The sequence below is a fragment of the Macaca mulatta genome, chromosome 4, assembly GCF_049350105.2.
Source record: "Macaca mulatta isolate MMU2019108-1 chromosome 4, T2T-MMU8v2.0, whole genome shotgun sequence".
In the NCBI taxonomy this organism is placed as follows: domain Eukaryota; kingdom Metazoa; phylum Chordata; class Mammalia; order Primates; family Cercopithecidae; genus Macaca; species Macaca mulatta.
In genome coordinates, this window is record NC_133409.1 from 127,337,179 (window position 1) to 127,355,547 (window position 18,369).

Consider the following 18,369-nt stretch of genomic DNA (forward strand, 5'->3'; position numbering starts at 1 on the left):
GAACAAGATAACGTCTAGGTGTAAATGGAAAATAATTGGGTAAGCACTTGAAAAAAAATGACCTATAAGTAATTTTTGATTATATACATCAAGTAATATTATGGGGGAAAAAAAGCCTTGCATGAATTTGATGAGTCAATATGGAGTATAACATGGCAAAGTTTGTAACTAATCTAAAATCTATCATGTAGTACGTATAATAATCAATCCTGGTTGCCATCTTTAAACACAGATTTTGCCATTAACCAAACTCAGATGTGTTGCTATTGTGGTAGAAAGTTCATAGAATCTCATTCTAGTAATTGCCTGACATTAGATAAAGATAACTTAAAAATAACTTCCCAGGTTTATTAGGTATTAAAATATTTTACAGTCTCTGAAAATCATTGTCTGTAGGATTCCAACAATAAGAAATGGGTTCTGTCATTCTGACTGATGGAGTCATTGTTACTCTACGCATGTCACAGGGTGGCTGCATCAGAACACGTCCAATCTTGGGGGCACTAGGAGCAGCACCTGCTACTTGCATGCTCTACCTCTAAATCACTCTGTTCCAGCTAGTCTCTGACCTCTGATTATATGGGCCTTAAAGCTCATACATAAACATTTAATCTAGATGACATTTTTAATTATATTTTACTCTCAAATACTTAGTTTTAATTCCAGCATCTGGAAATCTACCCTTTTGCTAAACACTGAGTCCAGTGAAGAGAACTACTAAGAATTTAAATATTATTACTGTTTTTACCTAAGTAGAAAAACAATGCAAGAGGGATGATGATCTATGGTAATATTTGCCTTGTGCCCCTTTCAAAGGGGCACAACTTGTAAGATAGACGTCTTTAATATTTACATATTTTCATAAAGTAAAATACAATGTTTTATTTCATATGAAGGAAACCAAGTACAAATAAGTTTAGTGTCAAAAAGTGAGTTACCAGAAGGTAGAAGTAACATTAGGCCTTTCACCTGCTCTGTGCTCTTTTTTCCATTTCTATGTAATTTTATTTCAAAACAATGTCTTTTGCCTTAACTTATAATGCAAAATCTCTCTCAAATTCTTCATCTGAAAATAAAATGAGATCAGCACTTATTAAGTCCCTTCCCTATGTCAAGCACTGTGAAAGCACATGGTGTAGCCAGTATTGTTTAATTTTGTGTCACATGAAACACATTTTGTAAATGCTTTGCGAAGCAAAATATTTTTTCATACTTGAATTAGCAAAATACATAACAATTTCCTTCTGTCTTTAAAAAACAACATTATATTCTGCTTGAAGAAGAAAAACAAGAAATCAAACTTCAAGTATTTTAGACTTTCCACTTATAGAAATACATTTAGTTCTTAGCTTTATGGTAGATCCCAATTAACTAGAATACTTAATAACTATCTGACTTAGCCTTAGCAGTTAACTAACATTAAATTTTGGTAATGTGTAAAGCAACCAACACGCAAACCAAAAATACACAAACAATAAGAAAAAATAAGTTTCTTTCTGAAATGTAGGCTATGGAGTCTAACTGAATCTGCCAATCGAATTGAGACACATACAGATTATTAAAATGCTAAAAAGAAATTTAGAGGCAAAATACGCTAAAATTAAAATATACACTGAATGTTGTTTTCTAAAACAAATCCCTGATAAAAGGTTTTGTTGTTGGACTTTTTAAAAATTTACCTCTTTTTTCAGATGGAGTCTTGCTCTCTCACCTAGGCTGGAGTGCTGTGGCGCGATCTTGGATCACTGCAACCTGGGCCTTCCAGGTTCAAGCAATTCCTCAGCCTCCCGAGTAGATGGGACTACAAGCATGCACCACCATGCCCGACTCTAAATTTACCTAATGAAAGTAAAATAGTGATCATTCTGTCAAAGTCCAATTTTGTATATTGTGTCTGCAGTTGTTATAACCTTTCAACAATAGCACAAGGGCTGCTGTTGAAAGCAAGAGGTCGAGTGTTCTGAGGTCCTCAGTGAAGGTGCTCGCTGCTGTCACTACTGACACCAGGCTGTCCTCACTATACAGATTTTAGAGGAGCCATTCTTCAATTACAGTTCCCATACAACCTCCCTATGGTAGCTGAAAATCTAAAGGACTAACACAAAATCACCACTCCCTTCCCTCATGTACCAATTGCCTTTGAACTTGATTTGTTGAGCTCTACTCTTTTTTCCTTCAAGATGAATTCATCAGGGGTTTTCTTTCCTGCACAAAAATATATGCTAGGAAGACCAATACTTCTGGGTCTTTAAAGATGCCCAGATTCTAGGGTTAATGTGGCTGAAGTTTAAACTAGCACCTTGCTGCATTAACCTATCTACATCTTCTAATACAAATGCCTATTCAGGTAGTTATAAAATGCCTATTTTAATGTATGGATATTAATGGACTATTATATTTTCCTAACTGCAGCTAAGGAAATGACTGGATTCACACATCAAGTATTTATCAGGTATCTTTTATTGCACCCTTTTTTAGGCACTAGGAGTACATTAAGTAACAAGTTAGGACAAATACCCCTCAAGTAACACAGGCTTTTGCTGTAAGTTGGGGTATTCTTAAAACATGTATGAAAACTTGCTGGCAGCCTCTGATTATCCTGATTATCCAGACAACCTTTTTTTTTTTTTTAATTTTTATTTTTTCCACCAAAAGCCTACTATAACCTACATACTTGGAACAAAGTAGGTCCCCAGTATAACTGTTAAATAAATCAGCCAGATTGTTGAAACATTCATATTATAGGAGAAATGTCCAAACTTAACATACTAACCCTTTGTTAACTCAGAAATATTCCTCTGTATATCTCTTGCTTGTGTTTCTCACTGCTTGAAGCTCAGGTAATTCCCCTTACGTCAAGTGTTTCCCTGGACAGGATACACATATATCCCCTTCAGTGCCCTTCCATCTTTCCCAGGTCCAATTACTCAAGATGGTCTTTGACTCCTTAAACCAACTGAACCTATTGATAACTTCCCTTTCAGATGGCCACAAAAGTGAAGTCTTATCCATTTCCCTTACTATGCTAACTGAACTAGGCTTTTCTTAAACTTTGGCACTTATGATTAATTTATTCTACCATTTGTTCTACCATTCGTTATGATTAACTAGTTAAAAAGCACATTTGCCTTTAAAAGGACACAATTTTTAATTTGCAATACACACTATTTCAACTACTTCATAATCTGTGATAAAAAGGATATTTTTTTCTAATAAATTCTGAGTCTTAATTCACTAATTCTCAGACTGTAACAATGTCACTAATACAAATGCACATTTAGAATATTTTACGCAAACCAAATGCTATGAAGTTATACAGAAGTCAGCCATCATTTTTTTTTCTTTTTTAAAGATTCTCTATCTTTTAAAGTAAAAATTAGGCCAGGAACAGTGGCTCATGCCTGTAATGCCAGTACTTTGGGAGCTCAAGTGGGGGCGGATTACTTGAGGTGAGGAGGTGGAGAGCAGCCTGGCCAACATGGTGGAACTTCATCTCTACTAAAAGTACAAAAATTAGGTGGCAGGTGCCTTTAATTCCAGCTACTCAGGAGGCTAAGGTAGGAGAATTGCCTAAACCCAGGAGGCGGAGGTGGCAGTGAGCCGAGATGGTGCCACTGCACTCCAACCTAGGTGACAGGGCAAGACTTAATCTCGAAAAAAAAAAAAAGTAAAAATTATTTAAAGTAACCACTATATTACAGTAATAACAGAACTAAAGAGAACGTGGATATATAATATTTCGCTTAAAGGAAGAGAATTGCCACTGAATTTCAAATATGAATAAATTACTATATGAAATATAATTGCTAATCAAAATAATGTTTTAAAGATGATTTCAAAGTTCATGAAGAAATATTTAAAAATATGTCCACATCTAAATTCCTGATTAGAATAACTAGGTGAAAGACTGAGCTTGAATGCAGAAATGCAGAGTATGAAGATTAAAAAAACAACAGCTTACAATATATTGATGTTTGTACAAAATAATTTATTATTCATTTATTGATCTAAAAACAGAAGTTCATTTGGAAGAATATTTCTTTATAACATCGTGCATATATAAAATGTTGAGCTACTCAGGAACCTGAGGCTGGAGGATTGCTTGGGCCCAGGAGTTGGAGTCCAGGCTGGGCATACAAGCGAGAACCCATCTCTTAAAAAAGAAGTTAACAAGTTGACTCTTTGGTTTATCATTTTATCCTTTTTGTTTTAAATATTCTAGAACCCAGAATCTATCTGAATATCATGATAAAGTTATTTAAAAAAAAACAGCATTGTACATGTCACATATATAGTCAGTGTAAAACAATTCTAGTTTGCATCCCTTAGCCACAGGCACATTAAGAATCAACAGATATTCACAGAACACAGAAATATCTGTGGAACGATACTTGAATATGTGGATCTTGAGTAAAGCTGAATTCAGCCAGAATTAAACTTTTTGCATTGTTTATCTAGATGACACTAGACATCATCTTGATTAAACAAGATATTTGCTTCCACAAGTGTAGACTGATAACATATCCCCATATCTGAACACGCCCTATCAGAATTATGGCTAATCCCAAACTTGTAATAGAGGGATATCTGCGTATTTGGGATACAGGGTCACTTACAGTATTCTCTAGCCATCTGCCAAGAACTACTTTGAAATTATACCCATTTTCTTGTGTTTCTGATTAAAAACTAATGTACAGTATTACATATAGAGTAAAAACTGCATTACCAAACTTTAATATCAATGTACATCAAAGTGATATTATCTGTCCCCCAATATTAATATGGGGAGAAAAAGACAGAAAGTATATTGCCTAAAACTATTTCATCCACAAACTGTGGTGGTGTCTGTTTAAAACTTAAACAGTAGCTGTAAATTTTTTGAAGTATTATATTCTTGCTCAGTCTTGTCCCTGGAGAGTTTCCTGGCCACAGAGACTTTGGAAAGTTGCTATGTACATATTCTCAAATATAGATATTTTTGAAGAAAAAAGATGCAAGAAAAACAATTTTTAAAAAACGCAGAGAAAAGGAAATCTGCTGTGCAAAAGCGTAAGTTACCTGTCAGGGGATGATGAAATAAAGCATTCTGTACTCCTCAATTCCACTTAAGAGGAAGAGCTCAGGAACTATTTAAAAGGATGTTTCCATAAGCTATCTATATTTCCTGAAATTAAGGAAATTTCTGTACAAAAAGGCAATAGGCTTTTGGTTGTAATTAAACATGATTAAACTTCTACTCTTTATATAATTTCAATTTTAAAGTTACATTGCACTAAATTTCAGGGCTTTCCATTTCAGAACTGCCTAATGGCTCATTATCCTAATTCCCCATCCAATACTAACAAAGAATGGGTAATAACAAAGTCAGTCTAGTTTGGTTAACTGTGGGTTCAGGCCTTTGTTAGGTTTTCTTTTCCTGTCATATTTTCTCCTGCTATGTTTTCTTTTTCATGGTTTCTAAACACTATGGAAAATTATTTTAATGGCATAGAAATTTTATACCATTATTTTAATTATTTTAATGAGATACATATAAAAATTTGTCTGAATCTTCCATTTTTAAAACAACAGTATACTGCTCCACACAGCAACTTATAATGTATTAAGTAATATATTTAAAGTGATGTAAAAACACTTCACACTTCTCACAGGATGCATTGCTTCTTGAATCTGTTCTTTGTGAATGAAGCAAAGTCAAGTTAAAGTCTCTGGAACAGATATGGAGCTTATACTTCATTACTGTAAGAAAGACAAAGGGTATCTTATAATCTGAATATCATCCTCAAATCATGGACGAACTAGCCCAGTACAACTTTTCATTTTCCCAATGATATTCTTACAAAAACACTATGCAGTCATATAATATTTGGCACAACTTAAAGAAGAGCAAGACCTGTAATCCCAGCACTTTGGGAGGCTGAGGTGGGCAGATCATGAGGTCAGGAGTTCAAGACTAGCCTGGCCAACATAGTGAAATCCTGTCTCTACTGAAAATACAAAAATTAGCCAGGTGTGGTGGTGTGCACCTGTAATCCCACCTACTCAGGAGGCTGAGGCAGGAGAATTGTTTGAACTGGGGAGGCAGAGGTTGCAGTGAGCCAAGATCATGCCACTGCACTGTAGCCTGGGAGACAGAGCAAGACTCCATCTCAAAAGAGAAAAAAAAAGGAGCAAGAATTTTTGCAAGAAGGACCCCTTCGCATTGTCATGCCAATCTGACAAAAATTTAGGCAGAAATTTACATTTCTAAAAGCTTTTACACAAAAGAAAAAGGAGGGGGAATCCATTCAGATTTTCTAAATTCCTACTGGTTTGTTCTAAATGTGAAGTAAGGAATGACTATAAAAAATCAGCAGCCTATGGGTAAGAGGGGGACAGCTCCCTGGGTCCAGTGTAGAGAGAAGCACATCCCAGACCGTTTTCAAAGGCTTAGGAAAATAAATTCCTACGAATGTCATTATACTACATGAGGCTGATACTTTGCAAACACTTCAGGCAAAAAAAAAAAAAAAAAGTTTAAAAGGTACTGCTGTTGCCCAAACAGCTGTACAATGCAACAGAGAAAAATTAATATTAATAAAATATAACAAGTTATCCTGTAGAATTTAAAGTTAATCTTAGAAAAAGGCTTTGTCCCATTTGCTTATATTTTTGAAGATATGAAAATATTATAAAGACATAAAGGGTTACTGAGGGTAGTATGACCTTTTTAAAAGGAAATGGTTAAAATCCATACACCATACACCATACATCATCCACGAAAGTTTCTAAGTAAGACTTAAAATCTTCAGTCTAAAGAAAATGATTTAAATACACCTGTTATTTTTACCATTACCACTTACAAATCATGTGTTTACAGAGAAATTCTATCTACAGCAGACCCTAACTTTATCACACAGGAAAATAACTTTATACAAGGACACTGGTAAACATAGATATCATACCCATAATTCTGTCCTTAGGAAAATCTATTGGCATGTTACAAAGACTGTCCACAATTTTCTTTGGACAAATATTTATAGCCTCATTCATTTTGCATTTCAATAGCTATTTATTTTTGTGTATAAAGTTTCCAAACTTTTGCATAAATCCTCGAAACTTGTTCTCATTGGGTTGATACGAGCGATAAACACCAGTGTTGTAATTAAGCATTGGACTAGACCTGCCATAACTGTTGCTCACAGTCACAGATTTTATTTCTGGGCGATTTATACTGGTATTTGGCATGTTGCTTGTTGGCTGAATAGAGCTCTCAATCTTACAAAACGGCTCAAAACGACTGTAAACACGCCTATCAGTTGAATGAGATCGTAGAAGCTCATTGGACGTTGGCCTTGGAGAAGAAGTTGGTCTTCTTTCAGGAGTAACAACTGCATTAATCTCCCTTGAGTCTCGGTATTGGATCTGTTCAGTGTTAAATCTTGGGGCAGAGGCATCTCCTGCTCTTTCCAACAACTTGCTTTCAACTGGACCTGGAGAAGGTGTTCTTTTATTTTCATCTGATGGAGCATTTATCTCTTGAGATGGACTAACTGTTACATCTTCCTTACTCTTGTGGATGCTGCATTGAGAATTCGATGAGGAAGAATGTTTTCTTCTAGGAGATGAATCAACTTTTGTGTCTGATTTCTTTGGTTTTTGATTTTCTTCACCCTCAGAAACTAATGTGTCAGAGCTACTACACAATCTATAAAAGGCAGGTGCTTTATTTTTGGATAGATTTTCTTTCTTATCTGGGGTAAGGCTAAGTAATGACCTTAACTTCTGAGACCCCTTCTTCAAAAAACTTGGGGAACCCTTAACTTCCTTCTTTGAAGTGAGTTCTTTGTTGGATTCCTCTTTATTCACATCAAGTAAAGCAGCAATGGAAATTGACTTGGTAGTAGTGCTACTTGGAGGGTTTTCCTTGGTGACTTCCTCCTCATCCTCCTCCAAGTTATGAGTCACGTTGTGCATGCTTTTAGAACTTTTCAGCAAATCTTCTTTGGGCTTTTCTGGTTGTCTAACTCGATTCCTGGTAAGTGTACTATATACATAATGCTTACTATTTCCAGGATCTAAGTTGGCTCTTGAGTTGTCAAATAATGGGAAACTTCGCCTTTTAAGTAGATTCTCAGTCTGTTGATTCTTTAGATTTTCTGTCTGCTTATTTACACACAAGGTTGTATATATATAGTTATTTGATTCAGTATGGCCATTTGTAGTTTGGTTTAAGGCTACTGAGTGGTTTTCAGGAACCTGCAAGGTGTGCATTTTTGGTGCCTCTGACTGCAATGGGAGCTTGGGGACTGATTCTGGCAAGGGTTTGTCTGTCAAATGCTGTACATTTGTAGGGGTGTCTGGGACCTCTTTAGGTGTCTCACTTCCCTGAGAACCAATGATAGTTGAATTTGAGGAGCAAGTTGTACAACTGTTAACTTCCTTTTGCTCAGGTAAAGTGGGTTTAAATACTAAAGAGGAACGAAGCCGAGAATGAGTATAAAGGGCATTAGCCTTCAAATTCTCAGGATTATCATAGCCCTCAAATCGGTCACCTAAAGCTGATCCATTTGAGTCTGGTATAGCTTCTGAATGATCATTTAAGTAGGATTCAATTCTCCAGTTACGTAGGAATGACTTTGTGGTATGTTCAAGAGTTGGCATTCGTTGTTGCAAAAAGCGGATATGGTTATCTGTTCCATTAAAAGACCTCCGAACATTTGAATTCCTGTCTGCAAGATTTGTTGTTTTTCTCTGTGCAAGCCGATTGGCAAAACTCTGGGCGGGTGCATTGTGGTGGCTTGCATAGCCTTCCCGTGATGAGGACGCCACACTGAGACTATCAGATGGCTTTTTCCAATTACCAGGTGGATTATTGGTTCTATTCAGAGCTCTATTAAGCAGGAGGTATGGCACTGTTTCCGGCTGTTCCCCAGCATAACTATGTCTTTTCCAATTTTCATTTATCTGACTGGGTTGGAAGTGACGTATTGTGTTTGGACCATTAAAGTTTGGAACAAAATGAGGTTTGTATCCGTGACTTCTTATGTTATATTTGTCATGTTCATTTAAAGTATATATCCCTCTGTTTTTGAAGTAACTAGAATCTAGTTTATGAATCTTGTCTTGTCTACCAAAAAGGTTTCTTTGGCTGGAAACAGATGCTAATGAAGAAACCGAATGTTGGTAAGTGCCATTTTCCCAGAGGGCTTTGCCATGCTTCACCCTTGCTGATTCTTCCTGAGCAAATGAACTGGGGACACAGGATCTGGCATAGAGAGTTCTAAATTCTTCATCAAAGGACTCAACAAGTTGTCCTGTAATTATCTGAACCATGCTGAGGTGAGCTTTCTCAAATGACCACATATAGCTGGGGAAAAAAATGGAAAAATTTTAATCATTTAAGTTAAAAGATTGATAATAACATATAGTTCTACTAGAAAAAGTAAAACTTAATGACTGAAATATGTTTTTGTACTTTTCTTTGGCTACCATTATTTAGAATATTTACCATCATTACATGCACTACATGTCTTCCCATCCTCATATTCACATTTTAAATATCAATGCAACTCAAATTATGGCTTTGAATTCACTACTTCCCAGAAGTCCAAAGAAAAACTTGCTGTGCATTTTCAAAAGCAATCTGTACATTCAATGCAATTCCTATCAAAATACCATCATCATTTTTCACATAAGAAGAAACAATCCTAAAATTCATATGGAACCAAAAAACAGCCTGCATAGCCAAAGCAAAACCAAGCAAAAAGAAGAAATCTAGAGGCATTAAATTACCTGACTTCAAACTATACCACGAGGCTATGGTTACCAAAACAGCATGGTACTGGTGTAAGAATAGGCACATACACCAATGGAATAGAATAGAGAACCCAGAAATAAAGTCAAATACCTACAGCCAACTGATCTTCAACAAAGCAAACAAAAACATAAAGTATGGAAAGGACACCCTATTCAACAAATGGTACTGGAATAATTGGCAAGTCACATGTAGAAGAATGAAACTGGATCCTCATTTCTCACCTTAAGCAAAAATCGACTCAAGATGGATCAAAACCTTAAATCTAAGACCTGAAACCATAACAATTCTAGAAGATAACATCATAAAAACTCTTCTACACATTGGTTTATGCGAAGAGTTCATGACCAAGAACCCCAAAACAAATGCAACAAAAACAGAGAAAAATAGATGTAACCTCATTAAACAAAAAAGCTTCTACACAGCAAAATAATCATCAGAGTAAAGAGAAAATCCACAGAGTGGGAGAAACTATTTGTGAACTATGCATCCAACAAAGGACTAATATTCAGAATCCACAAGGAACTCAAATTAGCTAGAAAAAAACCAAATAATCCCACCAAAAGTGGGACAAAGACATGAACAGACAATTTTCAATAGAAAATACAAATGACCAACCAAAATACAAAAGAAAATGCTCAACATCACTAACTATCTGGGAAATGCAAATTAAACCCACAATGAGGTGCCACTTTACACCTGCAAGAATGGCCATAATTAAAAAATCAAAAACTAATAGACACTGGCATGCATGCGGTGAAAAGAGAACATTTTTACACTCCTGGTGGAAATGTAAACTAGTAAAACCACTATGGAAAACAGTACAAAGATTCCTTGAAGAACTAAAAGTAGAACTACCATTCAACCCAGAAATCCCACTATTGGGTATCTACCCAGAGAAAAAGAAGTTGTTTTATCAAAAACACTTGCACATGCATGTTTATAGCAGCACAATTTGCAGCAGCAAAAATATGGAACCAGCCCAAATGCTCATCAACCAACAAGTGAATAAAGAAAATGTGGTATATATATACCATGGAATACTACTCAACCATAAAAAGGAACAAAATAATGGCATTTGCAGCAACCTGGATGGAATTGGAGACCATTATTCTAAGTGAAGTAACTCAGGAATGGAAAACCAAATATTGTATGTTCTCACTTATCAGTGAGAGTTAAGATATGAAGATGCAAAGTCATAAGAATGATATAATGACTAGAAGGAGAGGGTAGGAGAGGGGTGAGGGGTAACAGATTATACATTGGGTACAGTGTACACTGCTTGGGTGACGGGTGCACCAAAATCTCAGAAATCACCACTAAAGAACTTATTCATGTAACCAAAAGCCAACTGTTCCCCAAACACTAATGAAATAAATAAATAAAATAGAACATTAAAAAAAAATAAAGAAAAACTTGCTGTGTATTTTGCAAGTATACAAAACTTTGTGGCATAAAAACTGATATTATATTTCATATATACCATCTTGGCAGAATGCAGTAAAGCCAGTGTTGGAGAAAAAGTCGAGAGGCCTGGCTTCTGCTGAATTGTAGACACATGAGCTTGGGCTTCACTTTCCTCGTATCCAACGTAAGGATACGGACAGCATAATAGCTACAATGCCTTATAGCTCTAACATGATATAATGTAAGATACAGCTGTGCTAATGCATTTATTTTAAGAGTCTATAAGTTTTCAGACTGCTATCTCTGTGTGGTTTACTTAATAAGTGTAATTTAGGATGCCAAGAGCTGTAAACAGGATTTGTGGCCAGCTGCCTCAATCATTAAAGAGCAGACTTCACTGTACTCGCTGTACACAGTATTAGTAAATGTAGGCCTCAGAAACCATGCCAGTCAAAATGGCAATCAAGATCTTTTAATATAAAATACAATTTTTAGGAAATTAATGTTTATATGACTTTATAGTACTTTATGGAAGCTCCAATTCCTTTCCTAGAGTTTAGAGGTAACAGCTATCTTTAAACTTCATATCAAATTTTAAACCTCATTTTTGAAAATCTAATGATTTAATACACAGTCTCTGAGCTGAAAAATAAATTATGCTATGCATCAAGTAATGTATATGACACAATGGGGATTAATACAAAAGAAAAAAGAGACACTCTCCACATTGAAGCATCTTATTTCTATAAAGGAGACAAAAAATGCAGAAAAAATAATTAAAAGAATGTGCAAACATTTAAAATATATAAAATATTACATATCACACACAGGAGCATGTAATTTAAGAAACTTCTTATTTGGATATGCTTAATTTTATCTAGCATGCCTACAGGAAGCATGATATAGGAGGAATATTGATTATGCCACTGGGCTGACTTAAAAGAAACGGTACAAAAGTAAGTAACTAAAGAAATTTTCAATCTGACCAAAGGTATGAATACAAAATATTAGAAACAGCAAGTAATGGAATGAACAGTCAACTATCAAGTATGAGGAAATCCATGAAGAAAGTGAAGTTTTGCAATATTTTGATAAATACTAGATTCCCAGTTCAGACACAAAAGATGTGGGAAGACAATTTGTGTGGAGGGAGTAATATGGAAAAGGGAAGAATGCAGTAAGGGTCATGTTCTAGCTGAACACAGAAAACATACTATATATAGCTGGAGCAAAGAAGCCTTATAAGAGACTGATGAACTAGTGGGGAAAATCTTGAAAACAAAACAGAAAGTTTGATTACATAGAATTTGTTTCCAAATTTGGATAAATTATAATAGAAAGAACTGTCTGAGGAACTATTTTTTTCCAGCAGCTATTTGTAGTACTATTGCAGTATAGACTTAAAAGAGCCCAACGAAAGTAGAAATTGGAATAATGAGTGAAAATGTTGAGCCAGTAGTAAGAAGAAAGAACCAAAAGATGTCATGTCAAAAGAATATCCATACGTTATTAAATAAAAACAACTTCCAAGTGTTGAGGTTAGGAAACTGAGAAGATACTGGTATTGATGAATGTGTGGCAATTGGAAAAGTTTCCCTGGTATAGTAAATCAGAAAATAATATTGTAAAAACATTTCAGGCAACAGGAAGAAAACCTACAGACATGCTTTGGGGCTTGGAAATGAATCTCTATGTTCCTCTGTTATCATAGGTGATTTCTATGCCATTAACTACCAAGTCTGTATTGTCAGTGCTGACCTCTTCCTCATCTCTGGAATCAGTGTTCAATCTCTACTCAAAATTTTAGTGGGCCTTGCAAACCTAACATGTATGACTCGTAAGTTGTCATCTAGCACTCCTCCTTCCCCGACCTATTTCTTCCCTAGTATTACTTATTTAAGTCAGTGACTCAACCATCTTTCAGGTGATCAAGACAGGAAACAAGCAGCCATCTTTGAATACCCTCTTTTTCAGAACCAAAAGGTCCTGTTGACTCTGCTTGCAAAACCTCTCATAAATCAATCCTATCCCACTATCACCCTAGTCTTAGCATTATCAGCTAATTTGACTCTTAGCGTCCTCATTTGCTCATTTTTCAATCAACAGAACAGCAGAAGTGATCTTTGCATAAAACAAATTGGGTCATGTCACACTTCCACACAGCACTTTCTATTTTATTTAAAAGAGAATTTAGACTCCTTACCTGGCCTAAGATAATTCCTCCCCTGCTTGCTTTCCAATTCTACTACGGATAGCTCTTCCCTTGATTAATGTGGTCCTACCATATTGGCCTTTCTGCTTATCCCCCAGATATCTACTCCAGGATCTTTTATCTATTGTTCCCTCTTCAATACATCTCTTCTCTCTGACAGTCCTGGGCTGACATGCTCTTAGAATACATCTATGATCACTCTATTCAAAGTATCCATCTGATTATGCTTTATCATATTCTCCTGATTTCATTTATGCAATACCCCATTACCACTATCTGACATTTCATTGCATGTTCTCCCTTTGTTAATCATCTATCTCCAATGCCCCACTAAAATAAAATTTAGCTCAACAATCTTGTATACCTTATTTAGGACTGCATTCCTAGGTGCTAAGAATGGTGCTTGGCATATTGTAAACACTTAAAAACATTAGTTGTAAATAAACAAATGACAATATAAATGAATTATTAGTTTCAAAATCAAATAAGACTAAAAGGCAAAGATGTTTATGTTGGTGGAAAACTTAAAAGGTTTACATTAAATCCGGATTATCATGCACGTTTATTTCTTTTTCTTCCCTACACACTACTAAAAAGATAGCAAAGGGAAAAGGGAAGTAGCAAGTGAAAGTATTTAATACAAGTTTAGAATAGAGAAATCTGATGGAGAAGTGGTGGCTGACTTAGAGGAAGTTTGCATGAGGTGAGCACCAATGAGAATAAGCCAGGTGGGCCCAGCAGAATCTATGAATTCAACATTGGATCAAAAGGTAATAAAAATGGTGGGTTAGAAAGGTCATGAAAATAGAGAAACAGGAAGATTGACTGAAAGTCCCATACAGAGTAGTTGGGCCTCCAGGTTCCCTACTCTTTCCTTTCCCATGAAGCACTCCTTGTTATGCCTTTCAGAAATCCTAAGGTTTACTTCAGCAGAAACCAATCCAGAGAAAGTCTGAACTCAGAAACTTTAAACAACTCACGACTGGGATAAAGGTGAGCTAAGAATGAGGCTTTTCAGACCCTCAGTTCTCTTCCCCATTCTGCTTCTAGAGTATCTTCAGTTAGGATCATATTCTGACTTCGTTCCAAATTCCATCTCCTTTGACAATCTCTTGGAGAAAGAGATTATTCTCTGGAAACATTGAAAAACCCCAGATAAGTGATGTTTATATTGATAGTTAGGGATCCTCCTGTAAAGTTGCCAGGACCCCAGTCTATCATTCAGCTGTAAACTCAAATGTTGATAAGCATTTCACCGCTCAGTTTCTAATCAGCTTTACAGTCCCTCGTTCTTAAATATAAACACATAGCAAAGATTAACAGATGAATAAAGCAAGTTTCAAAGACAGCTTATGAAGCTTAAGAGCTTAGATGCAATCAGAGATCAAAACAAACTGGAAAATGGCACCTAGAAGAAACAGACACAAACCACAAATAAAAATACTTCCCAAAACACAAACACAAGGTCAGTAAAGTGGCAGATTAGAAAGTTACAGGCTCTACTTACCCCAGAGAGACACTAAGTTAACAGCAATATGTGAAACAGAACACCTCTGTGAAACGCTAGAGACTAATTGCAAAGACAGAGCACCCAGAACATTGTATTCCAGCCAAACAGGTTGGAAAACCTGTGATGTTTGGCATGCTTATTCCTATTCCTCCCCGATATGGTATAGCATGAAGCAAACAGAGGGAAACTTTTCTCCCAGCCCCCAGATTGGGGGTCCTCCCTCAGGATGGAAACAGAAGAGTAGACTATGGATCATAATTCTGGCTTGTCTTCAGTGCAGCCCAAGAGACTGGCTTCTATTTTGCCTGAGTGCTGGTAGGATTGGAACCAGAGTTTAGAAATCATTGAAAATAGAGGTAAGCAGCATGTTAAACCTGCAGTTCCATGGGCAGACACCAAGGGAACAAGAGGTCAGAAAAGATCTGAAAGATCCTAGAATCTGCGTCTGGGCTGAAAAAGTTCTTCCCCCGAACAAAGACAGTTCATAAAGACTGGGAGAGGTGACTGATTATTTTTAAAATGCCTGAATACTAGTAAAACATTACAAGGCATATGAAGAAGCAGGGAAACTCAGCCTAATCATAAGAAATAAAATAACACTCCAGAAACTGACTCCAAAGGATCACAGATCTATGAGCTGCCTGATAAAATATTTAAAATAACTATTATAAAAATGCTCAATGAGCTAAAAACAAACAAAAACTAATAAAAACATCAACAACACACACACACAGACAAGTAAACAAAATCAGGAAAATGATATACCAATGGAATATCAACAAAGATAAACTATAAAATAGAACTAAAAGGAAACTCTGGAACTGAAAAATAAAATAACTGAATATTTCATTAGAAGGATTCAACAGCAGACTGGATCAGGCAGAAGAAATAATGAATAAACTTGAAGACAGGTCATGGATATAATTGAGTCAGAGGAGCAAAATGAAAAAAAAGGAATGAAGAAAAGCAAAGATATATTAAAAAATTTATAGAACTACCAAGCTTATCAATGTATGCATTATGAGAAGCTCAGAAAGAAGAGAGGCAAAGAAGCGGATAACTTATTTGAAGAAATAGTGGACAGAAACTTCCCAAGTCTGAGGAAAAAAAACAATTGACCTACAAATTTTAACGAACTCAAACTGGGATAAATTCAAAAAGAATTTATACCAAGACACATTATAATCAGACCTGTTTAAAGTCAAAGACAAAGAGAAAGTCTTGAAAGCATCAAAAGAAAGGTGATTTGTCACTTACAAGGGAGCTGCCATTAGACTATCAGCGACTTTCTCAGCAGAAAGTTTGCAGGCTACAATGAAGCAGGAAAATATAATCAAAGAGCTATAAGAAAAACACTGAAAACACCAAAAATCCAGCAAAACTGTCCTTCAAAAGGAAGGAGAAATTAAGACTGTCCCAGATAAAATCTGAGAGTTCACTATTAGATCTACTGTACACAAAATGCTAAAGTGAATCTTTTAAGTTGAAATAAAAGGATGGTAGAGAGCAACACAAAGCCTTATAAAAATATAATGTTCTCCAGTAAAAGTAAATATGTAAACAAACGAAGTGACTTCTACTGTTGCAGATGTGGTTCTTAGAATTTAAATGTGAAAAATATGAAAAGTAACTTTAAATCTGTGTTCATTGCTATACAATATATAAATATGTAATTTGTTGCAACAGTTATGTAAAGTGAGGAGTAGAGCTACAAAGGAGTGGAGTTTTCATATGTGATTGAAGTTATCAGTTTAAAATAAAATGCTATAACTTTAAAATGTTTTATGTAAGGCCATGCATGGTGGCTCATGCCTGTAATTCCAGCACTTCGGGAGGTTGAGGTGGGCGGATCACCTGAGATCAAGAGTTCAAGACCAGCTAGCTAACATGGTGAAACCCAGTTTCTACTAATAATACAAAAAATTAGCCAAGTGCGGTGGTGCACACGTGTAAACCCAGCTACTCAGAAGGCTGAGGCAAGAGAATAGCTTGAACCTGGGAGGCAGAGGTTCCAGTGAGCCGAGATCGCACCAGTGAACTCCAGCTTAGGCAACAAAAGTGAAACTCCATCTCCAAAAAAAAAAAAAAAAGTTTTATGTAATTCCAGTGATAACTGAAAAGAAAATAGTTTTAGAACATACGCAAAAGGAAATGAGATGATAATCAATGCGTATATGTGCAAAAACAACAACAACAAAACACAAAAAACTTCAGTAAAAGAGGGAAAGAACAAAGAAGCTAAAAGACATACGGAAAAAAAATGACAATAGTAAGTCCTTCTCCATTAGTAATTAGTTAAAAGGTAAATGAATTAAATTACCTCATTGAAAGACTTTAATTGACTGAATGGATTAAAAAGAACAGTATCCAAATATATGCAATCTTTAAGAGACTCACTTTTGATCTAAGGACACACATAAGCTAAAAGTAAGAGGATAAAAAAAGATATGCCATGCAATTGGTAACCAAAAGAGAGAGCAGGAGTTGCTATAAAAATATCAGGAAAAACAGGCTTTAAATTAAAATAAAAAAACTTACAAGAGATAAAGAAGAATATTATATGACGAAAAAGGGGTCAATTCACCAAGAAGATATAACAATTATAAGTATTTGTGCAGAAAACCTCAGAGCTCCTAAATATACAAAGCAAACTTTAACAGAATTGGAGGGGACAGACAGCAACACAGTATTAGTAGGAGACTTCAATTCTCCACTTTCAATAATGAATGCAATGAGACAGAAGATGAAAAGGAACACAGACAACTTGAACAAGAGTACAGACCAACAGCACCTGACAGACACATAGAGAACACCTGACAAAAGCAGAAAATATACGTTCTTCTCAAGTACACATGGTACATTCTCCAAGATAGACCACAGGTTGGGCAAAACAAACCTCAACAAATTAAAGATTTAAATCACACAAAGTATCTTATCCTGATTGCAACAGAAAACAACTAGAAATCAATGGTACAAGGAAAATTGGAAAATTCACAGATATGTGGAAAGTAAACAACACAACTTTGAATAGCCAATGAGTCAAAGAAGAAGTCACAAAGGAAATTAGAAAATATCTTAAGACAAATGAATATAAAAACACAAGATATCAAAATTTATGAGATATAGCAAAAGCACTCTTAAGAGGGAAGTTTATAGCTGTAAATACATATATTAAAAAAGTGAAAAGATCTCCTCTGACTTAACCATTACCTAGTCTATGCATGTGATAAAATATGAAAAATATGACCTATACCATATGTACACATATTTCTATCAATAAAACATTTTTTTAAAAGCTAAAAGATCTCACGCTACAACCTAACTTTATACCTCAAGAAACTCGAAAAAGAAAAACAAACGAATAGGGAAAAAAGGGAAATCCTGACAGGTTCAAGAAAGAAAAAATGGCTGCATGAAAAAAATGTGACTAATAAAAATTGTTGA

The 18,369-nt window shown here is 35.4% G+C and overlaps 1 protein-coding gene across 3 annotated transcripts in view; it reads right to left on the reverse strand.

Annotated features, from left to right (window-relative positions):
• Positions 1-3,967: 3,967 nt before the first annotated feature.
• FAM83B (family with sequence similarity 83 member B) overlaps positions 3,968-18,369 on the reverse strand; it is a 99,344-nt gene continuing 84,942 nt past the window's right edge. For 2 of the 3 annotated variants that reach the window (XM_028846786.2, XM_077998712.1), the window contains one exon: positions 3,968-9,349. In XM_028846786.2, the coding sequence (XP_028702619.2) occupies positions 7,048-9,349 (2,302 nt within the window). In that variant the 3' untranslated portion in view covers positions 3,968-7,047. 3 annotated transcript variants of the gene reach the window in all.